Source organism: Dipodomys ordii, unplaced genomic scaffold (assembly GCF_000151885.1).
Source record: "Dipodomys ordii isolate 6190 unplaced genomic scaffold, Dord_2.0 Scaffold193, whole genome shotgun sequence".
Lineage (NCBI taxonomy): Eukaryota > Metazoa > Chordata > Mammalia > Rodentia > Heteromyidae > Dipodomys > Dipodomys ordii.
The window spans coordinates 1,472,703-1,486,902 of record NW_012267409.1 but is presented as its reverse complement, the minus strand read 5'-3'; the positions used below and the strand labels follow the sequence as shown (position 1 = coordinate 1,486,902).

The 14,200-nt window shown below is 41.6% G+C and overlaps 1 protein-coding gene across 1 annotated transcript in view; it reads left to right on the top strand.

Annotated features, from left to right (window-relative positions):
• The window catches only part of Pik3cb (phosphatidylinositol-4,5-bisphosphate 3-kinase, catalytic subunit beta), a 61,266-nt gene that overhangs the window by 24,994 nt on the left and 22,072 nt on the right, over window positions 1-14,200 (top strand). The window contains exons 6-12 of the mRNA XM_013034680.1: window positions 55-234; window positions 1,469-1,639; window positions 2,453-2,530; window positions 6,164-6,415; window positions 8,128-8,224; window positions 9,759-9,889; window positions 13,356-13,406. Of these exons, the coding sequence (XP_012890134.1) occupies window positions 55-234; window positions 1,469-1,639; window positions 2,453-2,530; window positions 6,164-6,415; window positions 8,128-8,224; window positions 9,759-9,889; window positions 13,356-13,406 (960 nt within the window). The remainder of the gene's footprint in view (window positions 1-54; window positions 235-1,468; window positions 1,640-2,452; window positions 2,531-6,163; window positions 6,416-8,127; window positions 8,225-9,758; window positions 9,890-13,355; window positions 13,407-14,200) is intronic.

Genomic DNA, 14,200 nt, shown 5'->3' with positions numbered 1-14,200 from the left:
TTTCCAGCACAAGTATAAAGTTCACGTTCTCTCTTAAACATTCTGTGTTTGTAGGATGTGTTCAGCTTTCAAGTATCCCCTAATATGACTCCTATCAAAGTAAATGAATTGGCTATCCAGAAACGCCTGACTATCCATGGAAAGGAAGATGAAGCCAGTCCCTCCGACTACGTATTGCAAGTCAGCGGGAGAGTGGAGTATGTATTTGGAGACCACCCACTAATTCAGTTCCAGGTACATATGGGAACTTTTCTTCCTGATGTAAGAAAAGGCATGCCTACAGAAAAACCACACAGAACCCAGTAAAACCCACAGCCCCCACCCCGAAAACCACTTGAGGCAAGGATGGCCTGTATCCTTTTGCTAGGGAGACCGCTGGGAATGCACACCTAGAACTGTGTACTGCTAAAGGGCGCCTCACGGATCCTAGGCAGGGATCCACCTGCCGTGCGGGAGTCATACTCACCTTTCTGGCTGATGGGCTGAAGTATGACTTCCGCATCTGACTAGTAGATTTAAGTCCAGGTCTTGCACATCCCAGGTATGTGATTTACCCCTTCTGGGTTATGAGTAGTTTAGCTGTTAGTGAAGGAATAGTTTCTCTCCTAGATAGCTGTGAAGATTAACACTGACATGTAAAATTTCAGTGTTCAATACAAGGTAGCTATTTTATGTTTAGTGTTTTTTTTTTTTTTTTTTTTTTGCTGGTCCTAGGGCTTGAACTCAGGGTCTGGGCACTGTCCCTGAGCCTCTTTGTACTCAAGGCTAGTACTCTACCACTTAAGCCACAGCGCCACTTCCAGCTTTTTCTGTGTCTATGGTACTGAGGAAATGAACCCGGGGCTTCATGCATGCTAGGCAAGCACTCTTACCACTAAGCCACATTCCCAGCCCCTTATGTGTTGTGTTGTTTGTTTTTGTGGTGCTGGGAATGGAACTGGGGGGTCCCTGTACATACTAGGCAAGTGCTACATCAATGGGCTAGATCTTCAGCCTAGAATTTTTTGACACAGGCTGACATCCAACTGGTGATTCTCCTGCTTCTGCCTCCTAGGTGTTGGAATTACAAGCATCTGTCACTATGCTTAGTACTATGTAGCAATTACAAATGATCTTAACTCTTGATGTGAATTATTTAAGGTATGCTTTTGCAGGACCATGGGTATGGTGGTGTTCAATTTTATTTTATTTTATTTTTTTTGCAAGTCCTGGGGCTTGAACTCAGGGCCTGGGCACTGTCCTTGAGCTTCTTTTGCTCAAGGTTGGCACTCTACCACTTGAGCCACAGCACCACTTCTAGCTTTTTCTGTTGATGTGGTATTGAGGAATCAAACCCAGGGCTTCCTGCATGCTAGGCAAGCACTCAGCCGCTAAGCCGCATTCCTAGTCCCTCAAATTTGTTTCTTTCTGTTGATTTCTGTGTTTGCCTGGAAGTCCATACATACCTCCTTCTTTCTTGCCACTGTAGTATATCCGGAACTGTGTAATGAACAGATCCCTACCCCATTTTATACTGGTGGAATGCTGCAAGATCAAGAAAATGTATGAGCAGGAAATGATTGCAATAGAGGCTGCTGTAAACCGACATTCATCTAACCTTCCTCTTCCTTTACCACCGAAGAAAACACGCGTTGTGTCTGTAAGTTTCATGTGGGAACCTTCCCTAACCCCAAAGCCATGTGATTTGCTGGGAAATTCTAAGTCTCACACATACTTCCTTCACTCACTTAAAATAAAACTGGAAATTGAAGTAACTAGGGCATTGGTAGGCAAGTGCCATAGTGCTTGAACCATATCCCCAGCCCTTGTTACATATTTGAGACAAGGTCTTGCTGTATAGTACAGGCTGGCTTTGAATCTGTTATCTTTTTGCTTCAGCCTTTCAAGTGCTGAGATTACAGGTGTATACTGCATCTGGCTCAAATTAGTGTTTTTGATATGATTTGCCTGTAATTCTTTCAGTATTCAGTATTTTGGGCACTGCTTTTCCCCCCAGAATATATTTGTATAAAGTAGATATGGTTTTTGTTTATATAAAGTTAATATTTTCCCACTGACTCAATCTTTACATATTTACATTCTTTTTGACAATATTGCTATAGTAATATAAGTAGTCAATCTCTGCAAAGTTTTCAGTACTGCTCTTAGCAGTGGTGGAATGTTGCCTGTGTTTCATTTTACCATCAAAACCAAGTGCTAGTGGCTATAACGCTTAGCTTATTAGGATTGTTGTTGTTATTGTTTTGTCTCAGCAGTTAATCATCTCCTAGTTAATCAAACCTGGGGCTGTGCCCGCCACAGCATGCTCAGCAATGCTACATTTACTCCCTGTGATTGCCAGTTGTGGGACAGAGCTTGTCTTCACGCTTGTGGTGCAGTGACAGACAGCTGGTGCTGTGGTAGAGTGCTCATTATGTTCACTAAAGTATCTCGGTACTTCATTCTTTTACAGCATGTTTGGGACAATAACAACCCTTTCCAAATTGTCTTGGTAAAAGGAAACAAGCTGAACACAGAAGAAACTGTAAAAGTGAGTACTTTCACACATGGGCTTTTGCCTCTGCTGTGCTATTTGAAGAACTCCCTGGGAGACTCAGTAAAATTCATGAGGATTAAGTTTTACACATTTCCATCCATTACATGAGATGGAACCTGACCGACCACTTGTCCTAAGACTACTGAGTATTTTTGAAGTATTGTTTACCTACTGGAAAGATCCTCATTTTCCCAGCATGCATCATGTAGAGAAGCTTGCTTTTAGATCAGGAATTTGGCAAGTGAAATTTAAACCCCCAACCTCAGGTCATAAGTTTTTGTGCAAGCTTCCCCTCCTCTCAGCCTTGCCCCGAGCTGTGCTCAGCCTCCACTTTTAGCGTTTATTTTCCCTAAACTTGCTGAGCATGGAGGAAAATAGATGACTACATTCTAGACCACAAGTGGGTAACACGTGGGGCTTTATTGCACAACTCTATACAATTAGCTAAAGACCTGATGAGACATTTTGCCTGAGTGGCAAACATTCGTTTTTCCCTATTTTGTTGGACAGGAAATTAAGAGAATAGTTTTGTGATCTTAGAAAGTGATTCAGTTAGTTGGACATGTTTGTTGGCATGAAGTTACACTCAACGGAACCTTGGCAAAAAATTACCAGTCACTTGATTTTTTTTCTTCCCTCTTGCTATGCTTCCCAGGCTGGCCTAGAACTCCTGGCTCAGTCTCCTGAATGCTGAGATTACAGATGTATTCACTACACCCACTTGCTTTTTGTTCAGAGATATTAACAATTCTGTAGCAGAGTAGAAAAGTAGTTACCAGGTCTGAGAGGTGAGAAATGGAGGAAAGTAGGCCAAAAGGTACAAAGATAGTTATCTTGGATGAACAGTCCCAGAGATCTGAAAATATGATAACTTCAGTTAATAATACTGTGCACATACTGAAAATTTGCGGAGTAGATTTTAGGTACTCTTACCAGGAAAAAAGGGGGGGGAAGGAGGAAAATTATATGTGATGCTAGGTATGTTAATTTACTTGAGTATAGTAATCACTATGTAGTTGTATATATTAATGCATGTAGTACACCGTAAATGTGTACAACTTAATCTTGGAGTTTGCTGTGATTAAGGTAAGGGTTTTGGTCTTCTTCTCACCTAGATATCTACCTCCCTCCCCTTTTTCCTATCACCCCAGGGCCGCCTCCATATTAGGCAAGTACTCTAACTCATGAATTATACCCCTAGCTCTTTTGTTTGTATTTGTTTCTGAGATAGGTTCTTGCTAACTTTTGCCTGGGCTAGCCTTGTACTTAATTCTCCTAGTCTCTGCCTCCTGTGTGGGATTGTAGGTATGCCCACCCATGCCCGGCATAGATGTTTAGTTGTTTATTTATTGCCAGTTCTAGGTCTTGAACTCAAGGCCTGGGCACTGTCCCTGAGCTTCTTTTGCTGAAGGCTAGCACTCTATCACTTGAGCCATAGTGCCACTTCTGGCCTTTTCTGTTTATATGGTACTGAGGAATTGAACTCAGGGCTTCATGCACGCTAGGCAAGCACTCTACCACTAAGCCACATTCCCAGCCCAGATGGTTTAGTTGTGTGTGTGTGTTCACTGTCAACTTGTCTATTTTAGTGATGATTTAAAAAGCCTTTCCTTCCTCTTACTTTCTGAATGTTTTCATAAAATTTTTCCTCTTTAATGTTTGAAAGAATTTGTTCAAACCATCTAAAGACTTTTATTTAGAAATTTATTTTCCTTAGTGGACATATACATATATATATATATGTCAAATATATATAATATATATATGCAAAACCTTGTTTTTCTCTTGTCTGGAGATTTTGTTTTATCTTATTAATTTTATTTTCTTAAAGTTCATAGACATCCTATATATCACCTTGTTCCAGCATAGCGACAACTACAAATTTAGCAGTTTAAAATAACACTTTGAGCTTACTATGTGCAGCTTACAGTGTAGGTTCTTTGCTTATGCTTATGGTCTTACAAGGTCATAATGAATTGAGTGTTGGATTGTAATCCAGAAGTTAAGTCTGACTGGGCTGCATTTCTTTCTGAAAGTATCCTTTTAAAAAGTTTTCTTTGGGCCAGGCACTGGTGGCTCATGCTACTCAGGAGGCTGAAATCTGAGGATCGCGGTTCAAAGCCAGCCCGGGCAGGAGAGACCGTGAGACTCCTATTTCCAATAAACGACCAGAAAGCCGGAAGTGGCGCTGTAGCTCAAGTGGTAGAGCGCTTGCCTTGAGCTGAAGAGCTGAGGGACAGCGCCCAGGTCCAGAGTTCAAGCCCCACGACTGACCAAAAAAAAAAGTTTTCTTTGGAGGTTGGAGGCGTGGCTCAGTTGATAGATTGCTAGCCATTGAGCAAAAGTGCTGATTGTCTCTTTAAATATGCTAATATCAGGGCTGGGAAGGTGGCTCAGTGGTTAGAGCGCGTGCCTTGCATGCCTGAGGCCCTGGGTTCGATTCCTCAGCACCACATAAGCAAAAAGAAAAAAAGCCGGAAGTGGCACCGTAGCTCAAGTGGTAGAGCGCTAGCCTTGATCTGAAGAGCTGAGGGACAGCGCCCAGGCCCAGAGTTCAGGCCCCACGACCGGACCCCCCCAAAAAAAATATGCTAATATCAGTTCCTCATCATTTACATACTTTGAGTATAGTATATAAAGGTGATGTAAAGGTTTGCTTGCATTGCTATTGTGTAAATCCAGTGGTTGACGATAGTATTCAAGAATGCAGATACTTCATTTTGATCAGAATAACCTGCTATTTTGCTTTCTCTTTTCCTGCCCCCTCCCTTATTGATCAACAACTTCCACTGATCTTCTCTGTACCACCTAATTCATCATTGCAATGTATTTCAGAATTAGTCGCCCTCCATCTTTGGCAGTGCTGGGGATTGAACCCAGTGCTTTGTGCATCCTTGGCAAGCATGTTTCCACCAATATTCACCTCTAGTCCTTTAGCTCTGTCTTTATTTGAATACTGATATACATTCTAGTCATTTAGCTCTGTTTTCAGCTCTCCTTAGCCACTCATCTCTGGATTTAGAGACAGTGAGGCCACACACACACACGCGTGCACACACACACACACACGCGCGTGCGCACACACACGTGAGTAAAATTTTCTGAGACATTGTATGTGTACTTTGTATTATCTTACCTCGAAAGTGGACCTTAGGGGTAGAAAAGGTCAGTGACTTCTTAGGTCATCATGGATATGAATATGTCTTCAGTTAGCTATTGACTTATAAATGACGAACTCATAAATTATTAAGAAATAGGAAGAATGGCCTGCTCATCCACTCATTCTTTCCCAACTATACAGAAGAGTAGAAAGGCCCCAACTAAATGCAGTCTGTGGTAATGAGCACCTGGTAGTGTTTTTTTTTTTAGCATTGTTGCTTTTTTTTTAGACTATTTGAACCACTGGGACCTCTGGCGTGTCCACCCCATGAGATTTTGTAGCTGGCCTGTTACTAAGTGAAAACCAGGTCACACTCACCATAGTTTATGATGCTGTGTAGACACAGGCTTTCTAAAGGACGGTGTGTCTCTGCTCTTAGGACATCATTCTTTGTTCTGTAGAACAGTCCTTTCAGTTGTGAAATATTCATGACCTTGTGCATTTTTTTTTTTCTTCTCCCATTGTAGGTTCATGTCAGGGCTGGCCTTTTCCATGGTACAGAGCTCCTGTGTAAAACCGTTGTCAGCTCAGAAATATCAGGGAAAAATGATCACATCTGGAATGAGCCACTGGAGTTTGATATTAATACTTGTGACTTGCCACGAATGGCTCGATTATGTTTTGCTGTTTATGCAGTTTTGGATAAAGTAAAAACGAAGAAATCAACTAAAACTATTAATCCTGCTAAGTACCAGACCATCAGGAAAGCTGGAAAAGTGGTAATGATATTCTAACTTGTGAAAATAGTTTATATAGTGAAATAGTTTTCAAAGCTGTTTGAAGTAATTGAGAAGTATAATAAAAGTATATCACATAGTTTTGATCCCTGAGAATTGATTTAAGATGACATTCAGTCTCCATGATTATGTCATGTTCTTTTGGCAATGTTACTTTCAGGGAGGTCACATATTTTAACAAGAAAAAAAAAAGATGCTTTAAAAATAACCAGTATAGAACTGGATGTTGGTGTCTCATGCCTGTAAACCTAGCTACTCAGGAGGCTGAGATCTGAGGATCGCAGTTCAAAGCCAGCCTGGGTAGGAAAGTCTGTGAGACTCTTTATCTCCAATAAACCACCAGAAAACCAGAAGTGGCGCTGTGGCTCAAGTGGTAGAGCGCTCGCCTTGAGTTGAAGAGCTAAGGGACAGCACCTAGACCCAGAGTTCAAGCCCCACAACTGACAAAAATAAATAAAACACCAACCAACCAACAAACAAACAAAAAAACTCTTCTAACTGGTGCTCATGCCTGTAATCCTAGCTACTCGGGAGGCTGAGATCTAAGAATCGGAGTTCAAGTCCCAACACTGACCAAAGAAAAAAAAAACAAAAAAAAAAAAACCCAAAGCGTATTTGGAAGTAGAACTGTGGCTGAAAGTGGTAGAATGCTAGCTTTGAGCAAAAAAGCCCAGACCCCAGGTTCAAGCCCCACAACTGACAAAAACAAAACCAATACAAAACTGGTACACAGTCACTTAAAACATTCTGGATGCAGATATGGTTGTGTGTGTTTTAGAGTCTGGGGTCTGGGATGCAGGCATGCGGTGAAGCCTACCATACTATGAGGTGAAGGATGAATACTAATGGTGTATATGGCAAATAAGACTTATTAACTGCCTGTCACCTCTGTCCATGTTTGCTATGGTCCCTTTAGTTAGGAAGAAGCCTTTAATTTTGTTGCTTTCAATTGGAATTGGATTTTGAAATTTTGGATAAAGGCTGATGTCTACCTGCCTACTAACAGGGTCTCTATGTAGCCCAAACTAGCCTTGACCTTCCAGACCCCCAAGTACTGTGCCACCACATTGGGCTTAGAATCAGCAATGTTTGTTTCTTTGCCACTTCTGGGGACCTAGATCTATAAGTGCCCCAAAGAAAAAATCTGATACAGGCTAAAAGCTCTGTGTCATAGTTTTTCTTTTCTTTTTTTTATTTTTTGCCAGTTCTGGGACTTGAACTCTGGGCCTGGGCACTGTCTGAGTTTCCTTTTGCTCAAGGCTAGCATTCTACCACTTGAGCCATACACAGCACCACTTTTGGCTTTTTTTGTGTATGTGGTACTAAGGACCCGAACCGAGGACTTCATGTATGCTAGGCAAGGACCCTACCACTAAGCCCCATTCCCAGCCCTCATACTTTTTCTTGAGTCATTAGAGATTCCTAATCATTGTCAAAGACTGTACAGCAAGCATAGCAGATTTCTATTGTGGTATGTTAATTAGCATTTAGGTTTTCCTTAGCTGGTATAAATATGTCTGTCATTTTTCCATGTGCATCTTCCTTTCATTTTGGGTGATATTTTTTGTGGTGGTAGGGGAATCGTGTTCATTTCTAAAGAAATTCCTAGAAATACCATTGAAACAGGGCCTGAGTTGGTTCGTGCCTTGAAGTTTATTCTTAGTGCATTTATACAGTGATGTCTTTTTCAACAGCATTACCCTGTAGCATGGGTAAACACGATGATTTTTGACTTTAAAGGACAGTTGCGGTCTGGGGACATAATTTTGCACAGCTGGTCTTCATTTCCCGGTAAGATTTCTATCCTAATCCCTCGTGTTGCCCTGTGTTTCTTTATGACTCACCATCCTAGCATTTTACTAAGTAAGTCATCATTTTATGTCTTTATGACGTATCCCCAACCAGACTTATACAGATCACTTCAATACATTCATAAAATGATTTGTTTCTGACTGTACTTTTTTACTTTTTACTTCACTGAATGAGTTCTCGCTTTAATCACAAAAATTCTCATAAGGAATAGTATCTTCCCCTTGTCTTATTCCTCTTCTTCTTTTTTTTTGGCCAGTCCTGGGGCTTGAACTCTGGGCCTGAGCTCCTTTTCCCAAAGCAAACAAGCACTCTATCTCTACCATTCAGGCCACAGTGCCACTTCCATCTCTGTCTCTGTCTGTCTGTCTCTCTCTCTCTCTCTCTCTTTTTTTGCTGGTCCTGTGCTTGAGCTAAAGGCCTGGGCACTGTCCCTAAGCCTCTTTCTGCTCAAGGCTAGTGTTCTACTACTAGTGCCACCACAGAGCCACTTCCAGCTTTTTTTGAGTAGTTTATTGGAGATAAGAGTCTTAATTGGGACTTTCTCCCCCAGGCTGGCTTTGAACCATGATCCTCAGATCTCAGCCTCCTGAGTAGCTAGAATTATAGGTGTGAACCACCATGGCCCAGCTACTTTTTCTTTTTTGTTTTTTGGGCCATCCTGGGGCTTGAACTCAGGGCTTGGATACTGTCCCTGAGCTTCTTTTATGGTTTCTTGTTGGTCGTGGGGCCTGAATTGTGGGCCTGGGTGCTGTCCCTCAGCTCTTAAGCTGTAGACTGGCACTCTACCACTTGAGCCTCAGCCCCACTTCCGGCTTTTTCTGCTTATGTGGTGCTGAGGAATCGAACCGAGGGCCTCATGTATGCAAGGCAAGCATTCTACCACTGAGCCACCTTCCCAGACCCCCTGAGCTTCTTTTGTTCAAGGCTAGTGCTCTACCACTTGAGCCACAGTGCCACCTCCAGCTTTTTCTGTATACGTGGTACTGAGGAATCGAACCCAGGGCTTCATGCATGTTGGGGAAGCACACTCTATACCACTAAGCCACATTCCCAGCCTAAGACGTAAGTTTATATATGGGAAATTTTAGATTGCTTTTTCATCCTGAATTTAGTTACCTATAAAATTAGAAAGTTGTATTCTCTGAACTCCAGAGTTTTCTGACTTCATTGCAGTTCTAAAATTCCATGTGCAAATCTGTGAATGTGCATTACCCAGGTGGCCAAGAGATGTTGTAGACCAAGAGATGGAGAAGACAAACCACAATGAAGGAGCAAAAGTAGCAGTCCATTTTTGTGAGCCTCCTCATGGTAGATGCATTACAGACTCACACTGAAATTATTTTCAGGCATTAACAAGTAACTAGACACTTACTGATAGAAGTGATTACCAAACTCTCTGCAGTGACACACTTTCTAGGCCATTTTCACGGGATGAACTCCATAGCAGGATTCTTTTTTAAGGTTAGTTTTAAAAGCGCTTTCCTAATAATCAAAAATTATTTGCATGTTTCAGATGAACTTGAAGAAATGTTGAATCCAATGGGAACTGTTCAGACAAATCCATACACTGAAAATGCAACTGCCTTGCATATAAAGTTTCCAGAGAATAAAAAACAGCCATACTATTACCCTCCTTTTGATAAGGTAAGCTATTTATTTAAAGGGTCATAATGTGTGGAATAATTACATGAGTATTCTATTCCCTGGCAATGTGTCTTTAGAGGTCAAGCTCAGTGTGTCAGTTTTTCTGTCAGAACTTTCCATGTGTTGGCAGTGTGATTCAGTGGAAAGGCCACACAGAAGGGGGTGCCCTCAAACTCTCTTAGGCTTGGTTTATCACTGACTAAGTAGGATGTGGAATCTCTGGACTTCAGGGTCAGTCTCTCTCTTTTTTTTTTTTTTGTACCAGACCTAGGGCTTGAACTCTGTGCCTGGGCATTGTCCCTGAGCTTTTGTGCTCACGGTGAGCACTCTGCTACTTGAGCTACAGTCCCACTTCCATCTTTTTTGGTAGATGAGTGAAGATAAGAGTCTCAGAAGCTGGTCATTGGTGGCTCAGCACCACATAAGCAGAAAAAAAAAAAGCTGGAAGTGGTGCTGTGGCTCAAGTGGTAGAGTGCTGCCTTGAGCTGAGCTGAGGGACAGTGTCCAAGCCTAGAGTTCAAGCCCCAGGACCAACCAAAAAAAAAAAGAAAGAAGATGTGGGTCAAGTTGTAGAGTGCCAACCTTGAACAAGCATGCCAAGCAAGCATGAGACCCTGAGTTCAAGCCCCAGTACCAGAACAACAACAACAACAACATATATATATATATATATATATATATTATGCAACTCAATATTTCTTCCGTCATTTTTTACTTCAACTGGGTTGTATCCACTCATGAAGTAACTTTCTCATTTCAAATTCTTTAAAGTATTGTTATTCTGGTTGTGGTGTTACATACCCGTAATCCCAGCACTCAGGATTCTGAGGAGGAGGGATGGTGACTTTCAGGTCAGCTCTGTAATGAGATTTTTGTCTCAAAACGAAACCAGAATAGAGTTTTGATATAAGAAAGGACATGCATGAGGTCCGGAGTTCCATCCCCACCATCACTAAAATGAAGTTTTTCCTGACTAGTAATTTATAATCAAATTAAACTTCTGTGCAGTAAAGCCTTAGCTCTGCATCTTAGTTTACAGTGGGCAGAAAACAACCACATTCTGTTCCTCATCTGCTACCTTTCTGTGGTGGCTGACTTGTCCTAGATACAAATTCCCCATCACCCAGGGTGACTGGTGCCACTCTCTCGGCCTCGTGTGACTGGCCAGCAGTTTTTTTTTTTTTTGGGTCCAGTCGTGGAGCCTGAACTCTGAGCCTGGGCGCTGTCCCTCAGCTCTTCAGCTCAAGGCAAGCGCTCTACCACTGAGCCACCTTCCCAGCCCGAGGCCAGCAGGTTTTTAATGACGGGCTGAGCTGGAGCTTGCAGTTTACAAAGATAACATCCTGTACAAGTATTTTCTGCATTCATATTTTCAAGAGAGGTTTTTTTAAAATGTCATCTACAATGTTGGGCGCAGTATTCCTAGTTACTCAGGAGGCTGAGATCTGAGGATCCTGGTTCAAAGCCAGCCCAGGCAGGAATGTCTGTGAGACTCTTATCTCCAATTAACCATCAGAAAACTGGAAGTGGTGCTGTGGCTCAAGTGGTAAAGCGTTTGCCTTGAGCTAAAGAGCGGAGAGACAGTGCCCAGGCCCAGAGTTCAAGTCCCAGGACCGACCAAAAGTAAATAAATAAGTAAAAATAAATTTCATCTACAACTGTCCATTCAGCCTTCCTTTTCCTTTTTATTTTTCCATTTATTAGTTTCATTTATTGTTTATGTGGTACCAAGGAATCAAACTCAGGGTAGAGGGGTTGCTAGGCAAGCCATATTCCCTGCCCCCTTTGCCTTTTTAATACCGTGGGATGTCTGCCTTGAAGATCAATTAGGAATAGAGATTTTAGTTAATATTTAAGTGTGTTTATATTTAATTGGTTTCCTTTTTATTTTTTTTTCTGGTCTTGTAGCATAAACTCATGGCCTGAGCACTGTCCCTGAGCCTCAGTGCTCAAGGCTAGCACTCTACCACTTGAGCCACAGTGCCACTTCTGGCTTTTTCTGAGTAGTTTGTTGGAGATAAGTCTTACGGATTTTCCTGCCTGGGCTGACTTGGAACTGTGTTCCTTAGACTTGAGCCTCCTGAGTAGCTAGGATTACAAGTGTGAGTCTCTGGCGCCCAGCTTAATCAGTTTCCTTTAATCACCCATATTACATATGGTTATAAAATAAATAACCCAGATGTAAGAGGTCAGAGTTCCCACAGGTCCTGTTCTTTTCATTTAGGTTAATGCTTGCCCGTTGTAATCACTCGCATTTGCTTTTCAAGTCAGATGTGGTTTATGGTTATTGCTTGGCTTTAATAACTGCAATCATCATTTTATCATCATAACAAGCCTATGGTTGTTTATACTCTGTCTATATTTGAGAATATAGGGCACAGTAGTTATGGAGGATTGCCTAACTCAGCCACGTGATAAGGATCTTTCCGTGCAGTACTCAGAGGGTACCCAGAGTTCTTCCTGCTGGACCAGCGAGTACCCTGTTTTCAAGAAGGAGCTTCCTATGTTAACTTAATGGATTTGCAAAATACATTTAGGCTTTCCCTTGTTGCTAAGCCCCCCTTTTAAATGGCAGTGCTGAGGATCCAACCCAGGGCTTGGGGTAGGAAGTGCTTAGCCCAAGCCATACCCTCAGCCCCACCCTCCACTTCCAAGATCTAAGATTGAGAAAAAGCATAATGGACAAAGCTTATTCTTATGCTTAGTAAAATTTCATGAAAAAAGAAAGAAAGAAAAGTAATTTTATCTGCACAGAAGCTAGGTTCTCTCTGGGAGTGGCAGTCTCATTGTTTTCCTGTTATCAGGAGTTAACAGCACTCTTTTTCTTATTTGTGTGTGGGGTGTGTGTGTTTGTGTACCAGTACTGGGGTTTCCACTCAAGGCCTGGTGCTCTCCCTCAGTTTTGTTTTTCCCTTCAGGCGGGGGCTCCATCACTTGAGCCACACACCTTCAGCCTAGTTGTTTTTGCTGGTTGATTGGAGACAAGGGTCTCTAGCTGTAAACCTTGATGGTCAGATTTCAGCTTTCTTTGAGTAGCTAGGGTTACAGGTGTCAGCCACTGGTACCTGGAAAGTACTGTTTTTCTTTTCAAATTCATGTTTCTATTATAAAGCAAAGAAATCCCAGGCCATATGTAGTTTCTTGTAGTCAAAGTAGAGTTCTTTATATTTATTTATTTTTTATTTTATTTTCTTTATTTTTTGGGTCCGGCCGTGAGGCCTAAACTCTTGGCCTGGGCGCTGTCCCTCAGATCTTCAGCTCAAGGCTAGCGCTCTACCACTTGAGCCACAGCGCCGCTTTCTGGCTTTTTTCTTTTTGCTTATGTGGTGCTGAAGAATCGAACCCAGGGAGTCAGGCATGCAAGGCAAGCGCTCTACCACTGAGCCACCTTCCCAGCCAAGTTCTTTATATTTATGATGCTGCAAGTATGAGAAGTAAAATTTAACTTCAACTTCTTTTTAAACAGATCATTGAGAAGGCAGCAGAGATTGCGAGCAGTGACAGTGCCAACGTATCGGTGAGTATCAAGGTTGTCACTGGCCCTTTCTTATGCTGGCGTTGTGTGCATTGTTAGGGACCATCATCTCACTTATAGTAATAAATGTGGATCATCCACTACAACTGTGCTTACCCAGGCTCATGGGCTGCCTTGCATATGAATCTCTCATGCGTTCATTACCATAAATCTTCCTGATTACAGATGTACACCTGTTGGTCTATCAGGTAATTACTGAGACAGGTGGATAAAGAATATAGGTAGGAGGTTGCATTTGTAGATGAATGTCTTATTCTAGTAATCCTTTATTACATTTTAATATTACTCGAATCTGAGGCATAGATGTGTTTTCCATTGTATATGTATATACACACATATACATGTCTGAATAAGAGTGTCTTTTAGGTCTAGCTTCCACGTATGAATGAAAACACAGAATGTTTTGTTTGATTGTCTTAACCTCTCAATATGCTATCTTTTAATTGCATTTTCTACAAATGTCATGCTTTTATTTCTCTTTATGGTTGTATGATAATCTAGAATGTATATATGGCTCCATTGATTCCATCATTTGGCTATTGTGAACAGTGCTATAAAACCATAGATATGCAAGATCTTTCTAGAATGTTGATTTTTCTGTCTTTGAAATATATGCCCAATAGTAGTATGGTGGAATCATAAGGAGGATAATTTTTTTTACTTATATTGAATGTACATATTATAGAAGTGTATCTACCTATATGTGTCTTTTTATTTTATTTTTTTAATTTTTTTTGGGGGGGTCCAGTCGTGGGGCCTGAACTCTGGGCCTGGGC